Source organism: Ambystoma mexicanum, chromosome 4q, assembly GCF_040938575.1.
Source record: "Ambystoma mexicanum isolate Mex_15411 chromosome 4q, UKY_AmexF1_1, whole genome shotgun sequence".
Taxonomy (NCBI): Eukaryota; Metazoa; Chordata; class Amphibia; order Caudata; family Ambystomatidae; genus Ambystoma; species Ambystoma mexicanum.
The window spans coordinates 105,157,793-105,172,748 of record NC_090928.1 but is presented as its reverse complement, the minus strand read 5'-3'; the positions used below and the strand labels follow the sequence as shown (position 1 = coordinate 105,172,748).

Genomic DNA, 14,956 nt, shown 5'->3' with positions numbered 1-14,956 from the left:
ATTCCCTGCAATACACCTTAATTTAAATGTCAAAGCCATAATGTATTTGTGTTACTCTAGATCGTCCAGATGAACGAATTCCACACATCTTCATTAAAAAGATCAGGTTTTTATATGGAGCTTCATGCCATAAATCTTCTCTGTTCTCTCAAAGTGCTTTAATGTTAGACCCGACAGGGGCGGAGGACTTGTGGCAGCCTCTCGGCCAATGAGAAGGCTCGGAACGGGGGCATTACCGCATGGTAATCCTGCCACTCCAAGCCTCCTCAGGGCTGGAGGCCGCCAACTTCTCCCGCTGGGGGATGAGGTAAGTGCTGCCTCCCTCCCTCCACAGATTCCCCCCTCTTCACTCCACTTCCCTGCTTTTTTGATCCTCTTCCCGATTTGCGACACGCTGCCATGGAAAGGAAGAAGGGACTACAAATAGTCCCTTCACTCCTTTCCATGACTGGCCTTTTGTTGGTTTATTTTTTGAAAATTATTTTCAATGGCCACCATAGAAAGGGAGAACGAACTTCGTTTTCCATTCCACGGCAGCCATTTATTATTATTTTTTCTTCCTATGCGAAACGCCGGAGCGTTTCGCAAAGGAAGAAGGAAGCGTTTAGTACCCCGGTCCAACCAGCCGGGGTAGTGATCGCAATAATCCCTGAGCTGGGTGGTGAGGGGGGCATTACCAAATCAAGTAATGGCCCGGGGCCTTCATTAAGGCTACGCTCTGGCCTGTAACTATGGGCTCTGGGGCATTACCTGACTCTTTAATGCCCCCCGCCGGCTCAGGGATTATTGCTTAAAAATAGCCTTCTAGACCAAGCCAGGGGTCATTCTCGCAGGATACTGACCAATACCATATTAGTTTCTGGGCAAAACCGACGACCATACGTTGGGGACGTGTCATTATCCCAAGTGATCATGATGTCTCCCGAAGACTATAAGGCTATTAGCGCACACTGGTGCTAGCAAATCATGTTTTGGAGTTTTGGTGGTAAAGAAAAAAAGGTTTGTTTAATAATGAGACTGTTAATCGATATACTCAGTAAATTAAATGTGGGTTTATTTTGTAGTTTTTAAATAACAAGGTTATCTTCAGAAGTTAAGCATTTCAATTGCAAACTTGGTTAAAACGGAGAGAGTTTAATATGAGCATGTATTACGGGCCTGGATAAGCGGTTTCTCTATAAGACAGGGAAAGCATTTTCCCTTAATTTAGCTTTCTATTTGGTTTGTTAAAAAGGATGTTGCAGTGAAAAAACAGGTCCTCCTAGAAAGGAGGTTTCTTGTTGAGACATCTTGCATGGAAATTGCATACTTGTTCCCCTATCTGCTTTCGAAGTCGGAGTGTTCCGAATGCAGTTAATACTTAAGCAATATGCCCTGAGCGGCGGGGGCATTACCGACTAAGGTAATGCCCCGGGGCCCATAGTATTTGCTCGGGCCTTAACGAAGGCCCCGGGGCCCATAGTATTTGCTCGGGCCTTAACGAAGGCCCCGGGGCATTATCAGAGTCCGTAATGCCCCTGCTGCAAGGGGGATATAGCTATTAATACCCCGGCCCGCAATATCTGCGTGACCTAGGCACTAAAAGCATTTTTTTGTGTGCCGAAACGCTGTGGCGTTTTGGGACAAAAAAGTAAAAAAAAAAGAGAAAGACCAAGAAAATGGCTGCCCGGAAAGGGAAAACGGAGTCCGTTTTCCCTTTCCATGGCAGCCATCGGGAGTGGGCGCACTGGGAACAGATGTTTCGTTCGTCCGTTCCCGAAAGAAGACCGAGTAAGTGAGGTTGGGAGGTTGCAAGGGAGGGAGGGGGAAAAAAACATACATGGGGGATGAAGAAAGCTTCCAGCCATGGGGAGGCGCGGAGCAGGGAATGCCCCGCTCCGAGTCTCCACACAGCTGGAGGCTGCCATCGTCCCCCACCGGGGACAAAGGAGCAAGAAGGTAAGTGGGGTACGGGGGGCAGGGAGGAAAGGGGTACAGGAAAAAATAAAAAGCCTTACCCGAGTCCCCATAGGGGAGCGAAGGCAGCCTCTCAGCCGTGGGGAGGCTAAGAGCGGTGATAGCCCTGCTTCGAACCTCCTCATTGGCTGAGGGGCTGCCACGCCCCCCACCAGGGACAATGGCAATGGAATCCAGACCGAGGTATTGTATAGACATCGGACGTCTGAAGGGCTGAGTCAGCACTGCTGGAATAAAAAATTGCAAAGTGCAGGCTTACCCATGTGAGAGGCAATAGCTTAACACATGAGATATCCACCCAGACAAGCTTCAGTCACTCTTTGCGTTCGTGCTGCTCAGTCCTAGTAACATTGGCCTCCAAGTTACGCTGACTCCTACTTTACTATAGTCAACAGAAAGCCAATATGTAACTGGATGGCAGATGTGAGGGGAGAGTGGGGTCAAAATGTATTGCTGAATACAGTGGTGTAAGTTGACCACAATTGAAGGGACGGGGAGAGTGACATGAGATGCTTTTGATCTCAGTAAAATTACAGCAGGTGACATCCCAGAACCGTTTGTTCTGGTAATGGTCTATTGTTAAAAAACGTACAGCTCGAGTGTGCTGCATGTTAATAATAAAGAGTAATGTTTAACAGTCAACTGCTAAAACCTGAAACAACCAAAGGAACCTTTAAAAGTAAGGGTACAGTAGTCGTATTGGTAAAATCCCAGGCGTTGCAAAAGAGTACTCGGGGCTTCTGAACAGCAACCTAGGGGCAGCACAAAATGATGCCCATCGGTGGATAAAGGTCGACCTGCCTTCTTTTTTTTCCCAAATTACTCTGTTTCCCCATACTTTTAATACACCATTGCTGTTTATCCGTCCTGTGTTTTTAGTGTCCAAAAAAGAGCTTCTCTGACTAACTGCATAACCTGGGCATGTTGTCCATTATTTGTTTAATGTATAAACTTACCAATATTGCATTAACAATATACCTTTTGTTCCCCATCAGGCATGTTGATGCACATGTGACTCGTCAAAGCAGCGAATGAAGACCATCTCTCTGCCATTTTGCATTTCAACTCTTTAAAAATGAAATCTTTGCAACCATTGACTAGGCACTTTGGAAGGTTGCAAGTACTGTTAACACAATGTTTGCACAAAGAGAAACTCCCTTGCATGCCTCTGCATACCTCCTGCCACCTAGACGGCAAGAAGAAAAAGGTGAATGGTTATGAAGCAGTTGAGCCAGAAAAGTATGCAGATTTGTTTCGATCCGTCACGACTTCCAAAGTCCGCTCTCGGACGCCGGAGGCCTTATGCGAGGAAGATACTTTTTTGTTTGGCAAGGTCATTAAGTCACATCCACCTGTCGCTGATACTGAACTCAGGACTCCGCAGAACTGGATCCCATTGGCCAATCCAGACAAGAGAATCATGTGCACTGAGAAAACTGACCCACGGATCCCACTGAAGATCAGTTTACCTTCTACGGGACCGGTGCCTGTCAAGATCCCCAGTGTGACCAGAGTTCTCCAGAAGACCATGCCAATGGAGCAGGCCTTTTATTTGGAGCGATGGAAGCAGAAAATGATCATGGAACTCGGAGAGGAAGGCTTTATAGAATACACTGCCGGTAAGACTTTCATCTCTGAGAGAGCTTAAACCTAATGGCAGCCATCTTTGCCGCCATAGTTTTCAGGTGGGCTGTTCTGTTTCCTTTAATGCCTTGGCCAACTTCGCCTAACATCAGGCTGGTCCTCAGATTCTTTTGCTATCACCAGCACATGCCTCTTTTCACACCTACCCAAGAATCGTAGAAGTGCCTTTAAGGGATTTTTTCATATTTTACTTTTTAAAGCATAACTCCCTTTTTTGTTGTTTCTTAGTAGGCGATGTTTTATTTCTTGCTGTAATATTTTCTTCAGAACATGTTTTTGTCTTGTCTATAGATCTATTCTCTCCAATCGTGGTATTCTTTAATTAATTTATCTCTCTTCTTTGTTCTTAATGTGGAGCTTGTTCTTTGGTCTAAATCCAGCCATGGGAAGTAAAGACTTGGGTCTCCAAATGTTTTTCAATTGGTGTGCCCTTCCAACATTTCTGTACGGCTAGGATTCCAGCCACGAGTTCCACAGATTCCAGCCACGCGTTCCACACTAGTCTCAACAGTAAATGCTGTTTGCTAAGGCCTATAAGCAAGAAATACAATAGACTGACGATGGCTTCATCCGAAAAAGTATGGCAGTATGGACCTGATGCTAGCATCTTTAGTGTGCTCGGCTTATTAAGGTTGAGGGCACTGACCTTTACTTTCGAGGTGAAAACTGTTTAGAAATCCGTAGCCATTCCCCAGCCACCTTTAATGCAGCTCCTCTTTCTTTGGCATGCAAGTGTTTGATTCTGACCATGCCATTTCAAGCCTTTTTGCCAGTACATCTGACATCTGGTAAACCTCTCCTCACAAACATTAACATTGTACTACTTGTGCCTTTTTGCTAAGGCCTTGATTTACTCCAGTCATCCTCTAAGTGCACTGCTATATCAACAGGACAGTCCTCCTGGATTGTGCATAGCCCGCTTTCAGTGCCTGGAATACAAAGTATCCTTATAGGAGGTTTGATGTTTGTGGGTTGGATTGTCTTATCACTTGGGTTTCCCTTACTTGACAAATGCCACAAGCTCCTTCAGTGTGTTAATTCTCACTGGCTCCCAATATGGCCAAGATGCCTTACTGTGCATCGTCTGACCTTGAGCCCTGTTTGCAAAGGGATCCTTTTCAGATTTGCTCTTGGAGGAAACGGACTGTTAGAAGTTCTTTTCAGAAATGCAGTTGCGTCTTCTGTCATCTCCCCCTGCAGGTTGACCGGTAACCTTCTGCACCCTCCTAGCAAGGTTAGATCCACTTGGGACTTCCATTAAATAGAGCCCATGCCCTTGTGAATAAGGCGGCACCCCCCCTTTTAATTTTCAGAGGATTAGAGGATGGATAATGTATCCTTTCCATAAAATGAGGATAAGCGAAATTACATTTCAATGGATGGCTTCTATATAGCAAAATAAATACTGCAAGGAAATTGCAAGTCTTGTTTCTTTCTGATGATTGCAAGGAGGTAATTCCTGACAGAGCATGTGCCAGATATACTGGTTCTGTCTTTAAAGCAAAAACTGATTGTGATGGATTGAAGGTTTTGAATGAATTTAAAACAACTGACATTGCTATAGGCATTCTTCAGATAGATCCTCATTTGTAAAGGCCATTTGCAAATCAGGCTTGGTCCTACCGCAAAGGGAGCGCCAGGCCTAAATTGGTGTGTCCTATACATTGTGCACAAAACCACAAGCAACCCCAGACATTGTTCAGCCGCAGGCATCAGTGAGGTGTAGATTTGGTCTTTTAGCACAGAATACTCTGGAACCCCATGTATGGGTTACCTGTCCCACTCAGGGTGACGTTTGCATAATTGGAGCTTGATGGATGCAAGGGTTTGAAAAAACTCTAAGCCCTCTTTTAATGATGCCATCTACTGAGCAGAAATGTGCCAACAATGGCCACCCTTGCGACTTGCTGTGGACTTTGTAGTAACTAGATACCTGAAGCAACACCCGGACCAGCAGGTAAGTTAAAAGTAAGTTTATTGTAGTATAGTTGCCAGGAACAACATTGGAATGTCCCCTCAAGCCAGCATAACTCTCCTGTAAAACATAGAACCCAGCTTCAGAGCATAACATCCCAACACTCCACTCACTCTGACATCACCACATTCCATGTAACAGTGATGTCACCACCTCACCTCAGATACACATTACAACACCTCTTCCTCCTTTCATTTCTTGAACAAGGAGAAAGTCCACTCAAACCACCACCAAACAAACTCCTACATACACGAATGGCCAGCACGTAATGCACCAACTAACCAGACTCCACTGGCGACAAGAAAACTGCCACCCGGAGCTCACCTATAACCCTCAACACTCCCAACATTTATGACACTAGGGAAATGTGCTTAACCACGAAACCATGGGACAAACAATACCTACATGGCACCCCAAGAAATACCATATCTAACTGTGCCACCAACAAATTGGACAACATAACAACCTGTGTCAAAACAAGACACCCAAATCCAACTCCAATTCTACTCCTCCCTCTATAAACACAACAGATGAGGAACCCAACGCAATCTAATAAACAGAACTGGAAAATACCCTCGAGGAACGAAAACAATAAACTAAGCACTTCCACCTGTTCCAAGGTGCCCCTTGGAACCTAGGTCCTGCCACGACCCAGCGTCCACACAGATAAACTACCTAACACGCCTAACACTCCGTAACAAACACCCTTCCGCCCTAGTCTGCCCCCTAGGTCACCAGGCCTGCCACTCCCAGGCACAAACCCAGCTTAACAAGAACAACAACAAGCACACCTTCCTAGATCAGTCCACAACAGCACCCCAACACCACAAGAACACTCAAAGAATCACAACCCAAAGGATTGCGCCAAAACACCACCGTAACCAAACACAACCGAATAGACTACCACCTAGGACCCCTAGTCCAGCCAAACTGCATAACCGCAGTACACCCACACACCATGGACACCTAGCCCAGCCAACTGCACCACCGCAGCACACCACTCACACAATGGACCCCTAGTCCAGCCAAATGCAAAAACTGCAGGACACTACACCGTCAGTGCCCTCCACCTGGACCCCCGCAGGACGCCACTATATTAATAAGAACCCAAAGCCTTAACTAATTCCAAAAACAGGATACCACACAACCTACAATTGAACCACCCAAATAGCACTAAATTGCTATTGGGACACCAATTGAGGCACACTACAAGAATAGCACACAAACCCCATACACATACTGAAGATAGAGGTTCCCCCACACACCATGTGCACACCTGCTGTACTCACAAGGGCATACAATAGAGACTTTGCATGGAAATAGAAACTTTGATTTACATATGCAGATATACGGCTACACAGAATTTAGCATAAGTGAGCAAATGCCTAGTGAAATGTCCTAACTGCACCACTGGGTTGAAATCACTGCAGCAACCTCACCTTTAGCACAGAGAATCAATGCTGCCATTAATAAATAACCACAAACCCGCATGTAACCCTCCCACGAGTCCGTCCAAACCCCAATGTGCGCAACCCGACCTGTAGAAAACATTGTTAGGCATTAAAACTTTTCCTTTAGCATACAATGTTAAGTCATCACAGTTCTTTACATGTGAATACCCCCACCCAGAAGTCCAAAATCCCAAATGTTCAGTCCACCTGGAAAAAATGGATATTTCACAAGAAAACACAATGCAATTTCAGGCATATTAATGCAGCAACATACTCAACAACACCGCACTAGCACATAAAATTGCAATTTATAAACACGACACAAAACAACAGATCCAAGCACACTCATGCACAACTTTCAGTGCGCGCATCCACTCGCTCACACGGGCCCATGATACGCATACACACTAAAACCTAAAATACAGCCGGCAACATACAGATATATCTCACTAGTGAAAAATGTTCAGGAACGTCCTCTTCCTCGCAACGGACTGCAGTGATACAGAACTCAACTGCTCCCAGGCCCGCGCAGCACCGCAACTCCAGTCACAGGGCACAGGCAACTCCTCCACTGTACCTGCCCTGATGGACTTGCAGTGTAACACATCCTCCTCGCCGCGTTTCTCTGACACGAGATCCATACACCCAACACAGATCGTACGGGTGTCTACATTACGCAAATCCGTGTTGTCATCGTCCCTTACAGGGTAAAACCTGTGCTCCACCGACACGCATGTGCAGATGTCCATGTCACCCCAGACAATCCTCCTATGATGCTCACATTCAGGTATTTCGCCAAGTCTCTTGGGGAACCCCCGCGGCTCCTTTCCTCTGACAGGAAGTACTGTTTCAACGCACACCCTGCACTCGCAACTGGCAACGCACGTCGCAACAAAGGCAACACGATAACGATTACGCGTTTAGTCACGCCCCCATGAACGTGTCTGCATTCCAGCCTCCCCCGACATGCGCACGAGCAACGTTCACTATGGAGTACCTCCAGGTGACGCGCTATGTAACCACAGCTGTCACAAGCACCGCAGCGCTCGCACCTAATGTGCCCCTCCATTGGGTGAGACAAATAGGGACCCTCCATATAGGAAGCACGAGGAAAACGCTCGTGGACTCAGCACCCCAAGCTGCTCTCCAAGCCTCGCACAGATAAGATCTCTAACTGCCGCTAGCTGGACCACCCGGCCCCCAGCCAGCAAACGGGGACAGTCTCACCTCCTTAAGTCGCGGCGCTGCACATACCGCACAGGGAAGCGCTCAATCCCCACACAGCTCACACACTGAGAGCCGCCTCCTCTGCGAATCTCCTCTGCCAGCACCAATAGACTCCAAACACCAGTCAGAGTCGGAAACTGACGGCGCGGGTGCACTGGGACTTCACAGATGGAGCATGAACGATACTCCCTAGAGCCACGCACACCGACCTGTGTGCCGACCTAGTTCAAAACTGCACCCAGGCACTCAAAGCCGCGCTGTACACCGACTTGTGTGCACAAAGGCTCAAAGGTACACTGCACACGACTTGTGTACCGAACAGGCTCCTGTTTTCAGCACCACCCGGCCTGCTGAAGAAATCTGCAAAGTCCAGATAACAACTCTGGACGTCAGCCAGCTGTAAGGTTGGTACTGGGACATGAATCCACTGGAGGGCAATGTTTCCTGGTTCTGGACTGGCCCCTCCTCAACAGGATCCCATCCTCGTCGCCGGTGTAGTAATTGGGTACCTCAAGCTACACCCCGACCAGCAGGTAAGTTACAAGTAGGTTTATTGTAGTATAGTTGCCAGGAACAACATTGGCATGTCCCCTCAAGCCAGCATAACTCAACTGTAAAACATATAACCCATCTTCAGAGCATAACATCCCAACACTCCACTCACTCTGACATCACCACATTCCATGTAACAGTGATGTCGCCACCTCACCTCAGATAGACATTACAACAGACCTCTTCCTCTAATCCTCAATCAACCAGCACTCCTACCATCCACTCCCTGGCTTAGCAGACAGTCCCCAGCCTCACAATGCTCCATAAAGTACACCCCTTCATGGAGGTATTCTCTTCTTGATAATCCTCAGGTCTTATTCCCCGCTATCCCAGATCCTTACCAGGCACAGCAAAAAAAACAATTAGTACACCATCCTCCACCCAAATGCATGTGTCACGTTCCAGGACTTGCCTACCGTTTACATATTTTAACATGTATACTCTCTTGGAGCATTATAACCATAAAGTTTGATAAGACAAGTTAATAGAATAAATTTGATAGGATTATTTGACTGAATAGATATTGAGACAAACGGGGGAGACAAGAACGAAAATACAAGACAAAAGACAATAGGAAAGGAACGGGAGAGGACATAAGTGATTAAGAATTGATTATGCTTAATCAGGATTGTTAAGGTAATGAACAAACAATGAACAAACACATTCCATTTTTTGTTAAATTTGTGTAAACAGTCAAGAGAGAATGCAGGACATTTTTCAATCCGATGAGTGGAGCAAATAGAATTCCACCAGATACTATAAGATAGATTAGATGTATTCTTCCAGTTCTAAGTAATGTTATGAAAAGTATTACTGTACTGACGAATACATTAAATCATGCAAGCGATTCAATTTGTTGAATAATCGTGTGAACCAATCATAAGATTAGAGAGTGACAAAGGTTCTGTGAAATCAGATCATTTGCAGACGTGACCAGATCTTTGTCCAAAAAGCATAAACATATATTTACAATAAAAAATTAAATGAAGAAAATCTGCATTTGGGTCATGACGAGACCAGCAATTGTTGGGTGAGTTATGCGCTACTTTGGCAATTCGCAGGGTTGTAAGGAAAGGACGGTGGAGAATGAATACATGGGTTTGGGTAAGATTGGCAGATATAGATGTAGAATGACAAATTTTCCAAATTTGGGCCCACAAATCTGAGGTAGGTTGAAAGTTCCAGTCAATCGCCCATTGCCTGATACTAAAATTTAATAGATTGGGAGAAGGGGGATCATTTAGGAACACATACAATTTGGCTGCACTAATGGAAGGATTTCTGGTCCAAAATGTCAGAAGTGGGGTAGGGAATTTTTGAGTCATTGAGGGCAGAGATTTAGTTATTGAGGAGGGATGTGTCGTAAATCTCCCCCCGTCTCACCTGTGATCGGGATCTCCCTTGTTCGGCCGCAGGACTCTTCCTGTGGATGGTTCGGGTCTTCAATAGGCTCGTACGAGCCTCGTCAGGTTGCAGGACGCGTTCAGAGTTCTGGGAAGTTCGTGGTTCCAGGGTATCCAGGATTAGCGATGAACGAGTAAGTAGGGGGGAAAATCCAGGAACAGGATAAAAGGCAAGGAAGGAAGTAAGAGGATCAAGGAAACCAATGTAGAGAGTAAGCACACGTCGGGTCACTACCGAAGATAGCGTTGAGAGGCACGGACCCGCAGGGGCGTGACCAATTTATAGTACGTGCCACGACGTGAAAGCTAGTGCGTAGCACGGAGCTTGGTACGGCCATGTTGGGAGGAACAAGGAGTACAAGCCCTTCGTGACAATGACCATGCGGTCCACAAGGGGCAATTTCGCCGGGTCATGACAGCATGCCCCCTCCGAAGATTGGTTCCTCCAGGCTTGCCTGGGTGATTAAGATGGAATCTTCTGAGCAAACGAGGGGTCCTTAAATTAGAAACTGGTTCCCATGTTCTCTCGCTAGGGGGGTAGCCCTTCCACTTGACGAGATATTGTAGTCGACCCCTCCTATACCTGGAATCACATATCCTGGACACCTCATATTCCAACTGGTCGTCCACAACAACAGGTGTGGGTTTGAAGGGTTTTCGAGTAGAACTAACGTAGGGTTTCAACAAGGAAGTATGGAAGACTGGATGTATCTTCTTCCAGGAATCCGGGAGCTTAAGTCGGAAGGAGACAGGATTGATGCTCTCCTTTATAGAAAATGGACCATAATAGCGAGGAGCTAATTTGTTTGGTCGTAGATGTCGAGGTAACATTTTCGAGGCTAACCAGACTTGATCGCCAACTGAATAGGAAGGTGATGGTCTTCTCTTAGAGTCCGCATATCTTTTGGTTCGAGTCTGGGCCTGTTCTAACTGATCCTTAGCCTCTCTTTGTAAGTCGATCAGCGTCTGAATTTAAGAGTCAAGGGTAGGTACCGGAGTAGATTCTGGAAGAACTGATGGTAAAACAGACGGGTGATAACCTTGACTACAATAGAAAGGGCTGATCTTGAGAGCTGAATGATCTGAGTTATTGTAGGAGAATTCGGCTAAAGGTATAAGGAGAGACCAATCGTCTTGAACCTTGGTGGCAAAACAACGAAGATATTGTTCCAGGGTTTGATTTACTCGTTCCGTTGCGCCATTGGTTTGTGGATGATAGCCTGAAGAAAAGGCACGTTGGATTCTTAGAACACGACAGAGATGTTTCCAGAATTGTGAAATATACTGAGGTCCCCGATCCGAAATAATCTTGGAAGGAAGGCCATGAAGACGAAAAATATGTTCCAGGAAAATTCCAGCAAGTTCTGAGGAAGATGGAAGTTTATACAATGGTGTAAAATGAGCCAGATGAGTGAACAAGTCAATGGTTACCATGATGGTTGTATATCCTCGAGAAGGTGGTAATTCAACAATGAAGTCAGTGGCAATAACTTTCCAGGGTCTGGTTGGCAACGTAGGTTGTAGAAGCAGACCCGCCGGCCTCTGATTATCGTATTTGTTCTGACTACAAATAGCACAGGTCTTGATGTATTGAACTACACTGGACTTCATCCCTGGCCACTAGAACTGTCTTTGTATAAGATGGAAGGTGTTGGTTACTCCTCGATGGCCGGAGTGAAGAGTATCATGGCATAGATTCATTACTTTCTGTTGAAGTTCTTTTGTCGGGATGACCACTGAATTGTTCTTGAATAAATATCCTTCGTTGATTGTCAGACGCCAGGGATTTTTCTTCGATATGTCCTTCCAGAGTTCAGATAATTGAGTCTGTGCTCTGATTTCTTCCAGGAGATTGATCGCTTGAGCTACAAAGATTGTAGGTGGAAACATTTTAGGATAGATCTTATCCTCCAAGGGAACGTAGTCGGGACGCCGAGAAAGGGCATCGGCAATCAAGTTTTGCGATCCAGGAACATGTGAAATTTGAAATTGATATTGAGCAAAGAAATAGGCCCATCGAGCTTGTCTACTGTTCCTGCACTCCATGGATTGTAGGACCTGAAGATTTCGATGATCAGTACGGACTTGAACTGGATATTTAGCACCCAGGAGTAAATGTCTCCATTCAGTGAAGGCATGACAAATAGCCAATAACTCCTTCTCCAGAACTGAGTAGTGAGTCTCGCTGGTGGTCAGGGTCCGTGAGAGATAAGCAATGGGATGTTCCAATTTATCATCGGATTCTTGTTTTAAAACTGCTCCTATGGCGTAATTGGAGGCATCAGTTTCCACTAGAAAAGGACGATTTATGTCCGGTTGGGCCAGGATGGGGGCCTGAGTGAATTCTTCTTTCAAGCGTTGGAATGCCTTGTCTTGTGGTTTAGACCAGTTAAATGGAACGTCTTTCTTCAGGAAATTAACAATGGGTTGAACAATCTCGGAAAAGGTGGGAATGAATTTCCGGTAGAAGTTGGCAAGCCCCAGGAAGGATTGTATTTGCTTAACAGATGTTGGGGCGGGCCAAGCCAGTATGGCCTTCACCTTTGAAGGGTCCATACTAATTCCTTCTGAACTAAGGACAAATCCCAGATAGTGAACTGATGTAACATGAAACAAACATTTTTCTGGCTTGGCTAAGAGTTGATTTTCACGGAGACGTTGAAGTACTGCTTTTACATGTTCTTCATGTTTCAAGGAGTCCTTGGAGAAGATCAATATGTCATCCAAGTAGACGATAACATTGAGAAATAACATGTCAGAGAACACCCTATCCATAAAGCGCTGGAAGACTGCGGGAGCATTAGTCAGACCAAAGGGCATGACTAGGTATTCAAAGTGACCAAAGGGTGTTCTAAAGGCTGTTTTCCATTCGTCTCCTTCCCGTATACGGATCAAATGGTAAGCACCTCAATGATCCAGTTTCGTGAATATCACTGCACCTCTCACAGCTTCAAGGATATCCGAGATCAGGGGTAGTGGGTATCTGTCTTTCAGGGTGTATTGATTTAGGCCCCGACACTCCAGGCAAGGTCTGAGCTCTTTGGTATCCTTTTTTGGAACGAAGAACAATGAGGCACCAGCTGGTGATTTTGAAGGTCTTATGGTGCTGTTCTCAAGATTAGTGTCTAGGTATTCCCGGAGGGCTCTCTTTTCGGGTTCTGAAAGGATAAACATCCTGCCAAAGGAATCACTGCTGAGGGTTCAGTATCTATGGCACAGTCTTCGGGTCTATGTGGAGGTAAGGCTTGAACAATGGCAGTAGAGAATACATCAGCATACCCTTGATAGATCTCTGGAACTTGTACAATATTGGAAACCATAATTGGTGTCTCTGGACATCTTGGTAGACTTATAGGAGCTGTGACTGAGGTATCCAGGTTTAAACAATGGTTCATACAGAACTCCGAGCCCAGGAATAAGGATCCGGCCGTCCAGTTAATATATGGATTGTGCCTTTGTAACCAGGGCATGACCAGAACCAAGGGGTAATGGGCTGATTTTATAATGTCAAACACAATCCTTTCTTGATGATGATTTATGGAAAGATGGATCTCCCTTGTTTGCAGACTTATGGGTCCTGAGGAAAGAGGTCTTCCGTCAATTGCTTCCACTGGCTGTGAAAAACTTCTTGCTTCATATGGAATGTTATGACTTCTGACCCAATCTTGATCAATGAAGACTCCCACTACTCCGCAATCCACCAAGGCCAGTATGGGGTAGACCTTGTCCTTGGATGGCGATAAAAAGGCCTGTAATATCACCAATTTGTTTTGTCCAGGAGAGTTCAAGGATGGAATTGATGTGGAGCAAACATCGCTCTCCCGAAACCTTGCTCCATTTAGGATCGGGAGCTGGCGTTTCCTGAGCGTCGGGGAGGAGCCAGAGGACGCTCTTTAACTAGATGTTTATCTGAGGCACAATACATGCATAAGCCTGTGTGTATCCTTCTTAACCTTTCCTGTGGGGAAATTGGTCCACGAAAGGCTCCAAGTTGCATGGGTTCAGAATCAGTGCTTGGATTCTTGGCAGATTCTGTCCTTGTAGTATTCTCTGGGGAGTTTCTTTGAATTGAGACTTTATTCTTTTTCTTTTCGGCCTTTTTCCTTGGATTCTGAAGTCTATTTGCATAGACATGAACTAGGACGTGCCACCCTGGCTAATTCGTCCTTAATCTCTTCATTTAGACCTCTGCGAAACAAGGTAAAACTGGCTTGCAGGGGCCAGTCGGCCTCTTTGGCTAGCTGTTTGAATCTGGTAACCTAGGTCAACATGTCTTGGGATCCTTGTTGGAAGTCAAGTAACTTCTCTTGAGCACCGTGGACCAGCTCTGGACGTTCGAACATGGTCTTGAGTTCCGCGATGAACCCTTCATAATCATCCAGAAGAGCATCCCCTGAATTGAGTAAAGGAGTGGCCCATGTAAGGGCATTACCGGAAAGATGCGATATTATGAAGCCCACCTTAGCCCTAGGAGTTGAGAAATAGTAGGGCTTAAAGGTAAAATGTACCAAACAAGAATCCAGGAATCCACGTAAGGTCTTTGTTGAACCTTCGTATTTATCAACCACTCCTCCCAATAATATGCTGTCCTTGTTCGCGGAGTCACGTGACAAGACAAGCTGTCTTAGCGCCGCATTCTCGGCTTTTAAATTCTGCATCTCTGTGGAAAGTTCTTGCATTCCGCGCATCAGGTCCTGAATAGCATTCTCCATGGTAGAATCCGTATTGATTGTTTGGCGCCTCAAACT

The 14,956-nt window shown here is 45.8% G+C and overlaps 1 protein-coding gene across 5 annotated transcripts in view; it reads left to right on the top strand.

The window, feature by feature from the left end:
- Positions 1-14,956, top strand: part of MGME1 (mitochondrial genome maintenance exonuclease 1) — a 318,759-nt gene that overhangs the window by 101,383 nt on the left and 202,420 nt on the right. For all 5 annotated transcript variants that reach the window (XM_069607543.1, XM_069607545.1, XM_069607544.1 and 2 more), the window contains one exon: positions 2,952-3,575. In XM_069607543.1, coding sequence (XP_069463644.1) covers positions 3,032-3,575 — 544 coding nt within the window. In that variant the 5' untranslated portion in view covers positions 2,952-3,031. The remainder of the gene's footprint in view (positions 1-2,951; positions 3,576-14,956) is intronic.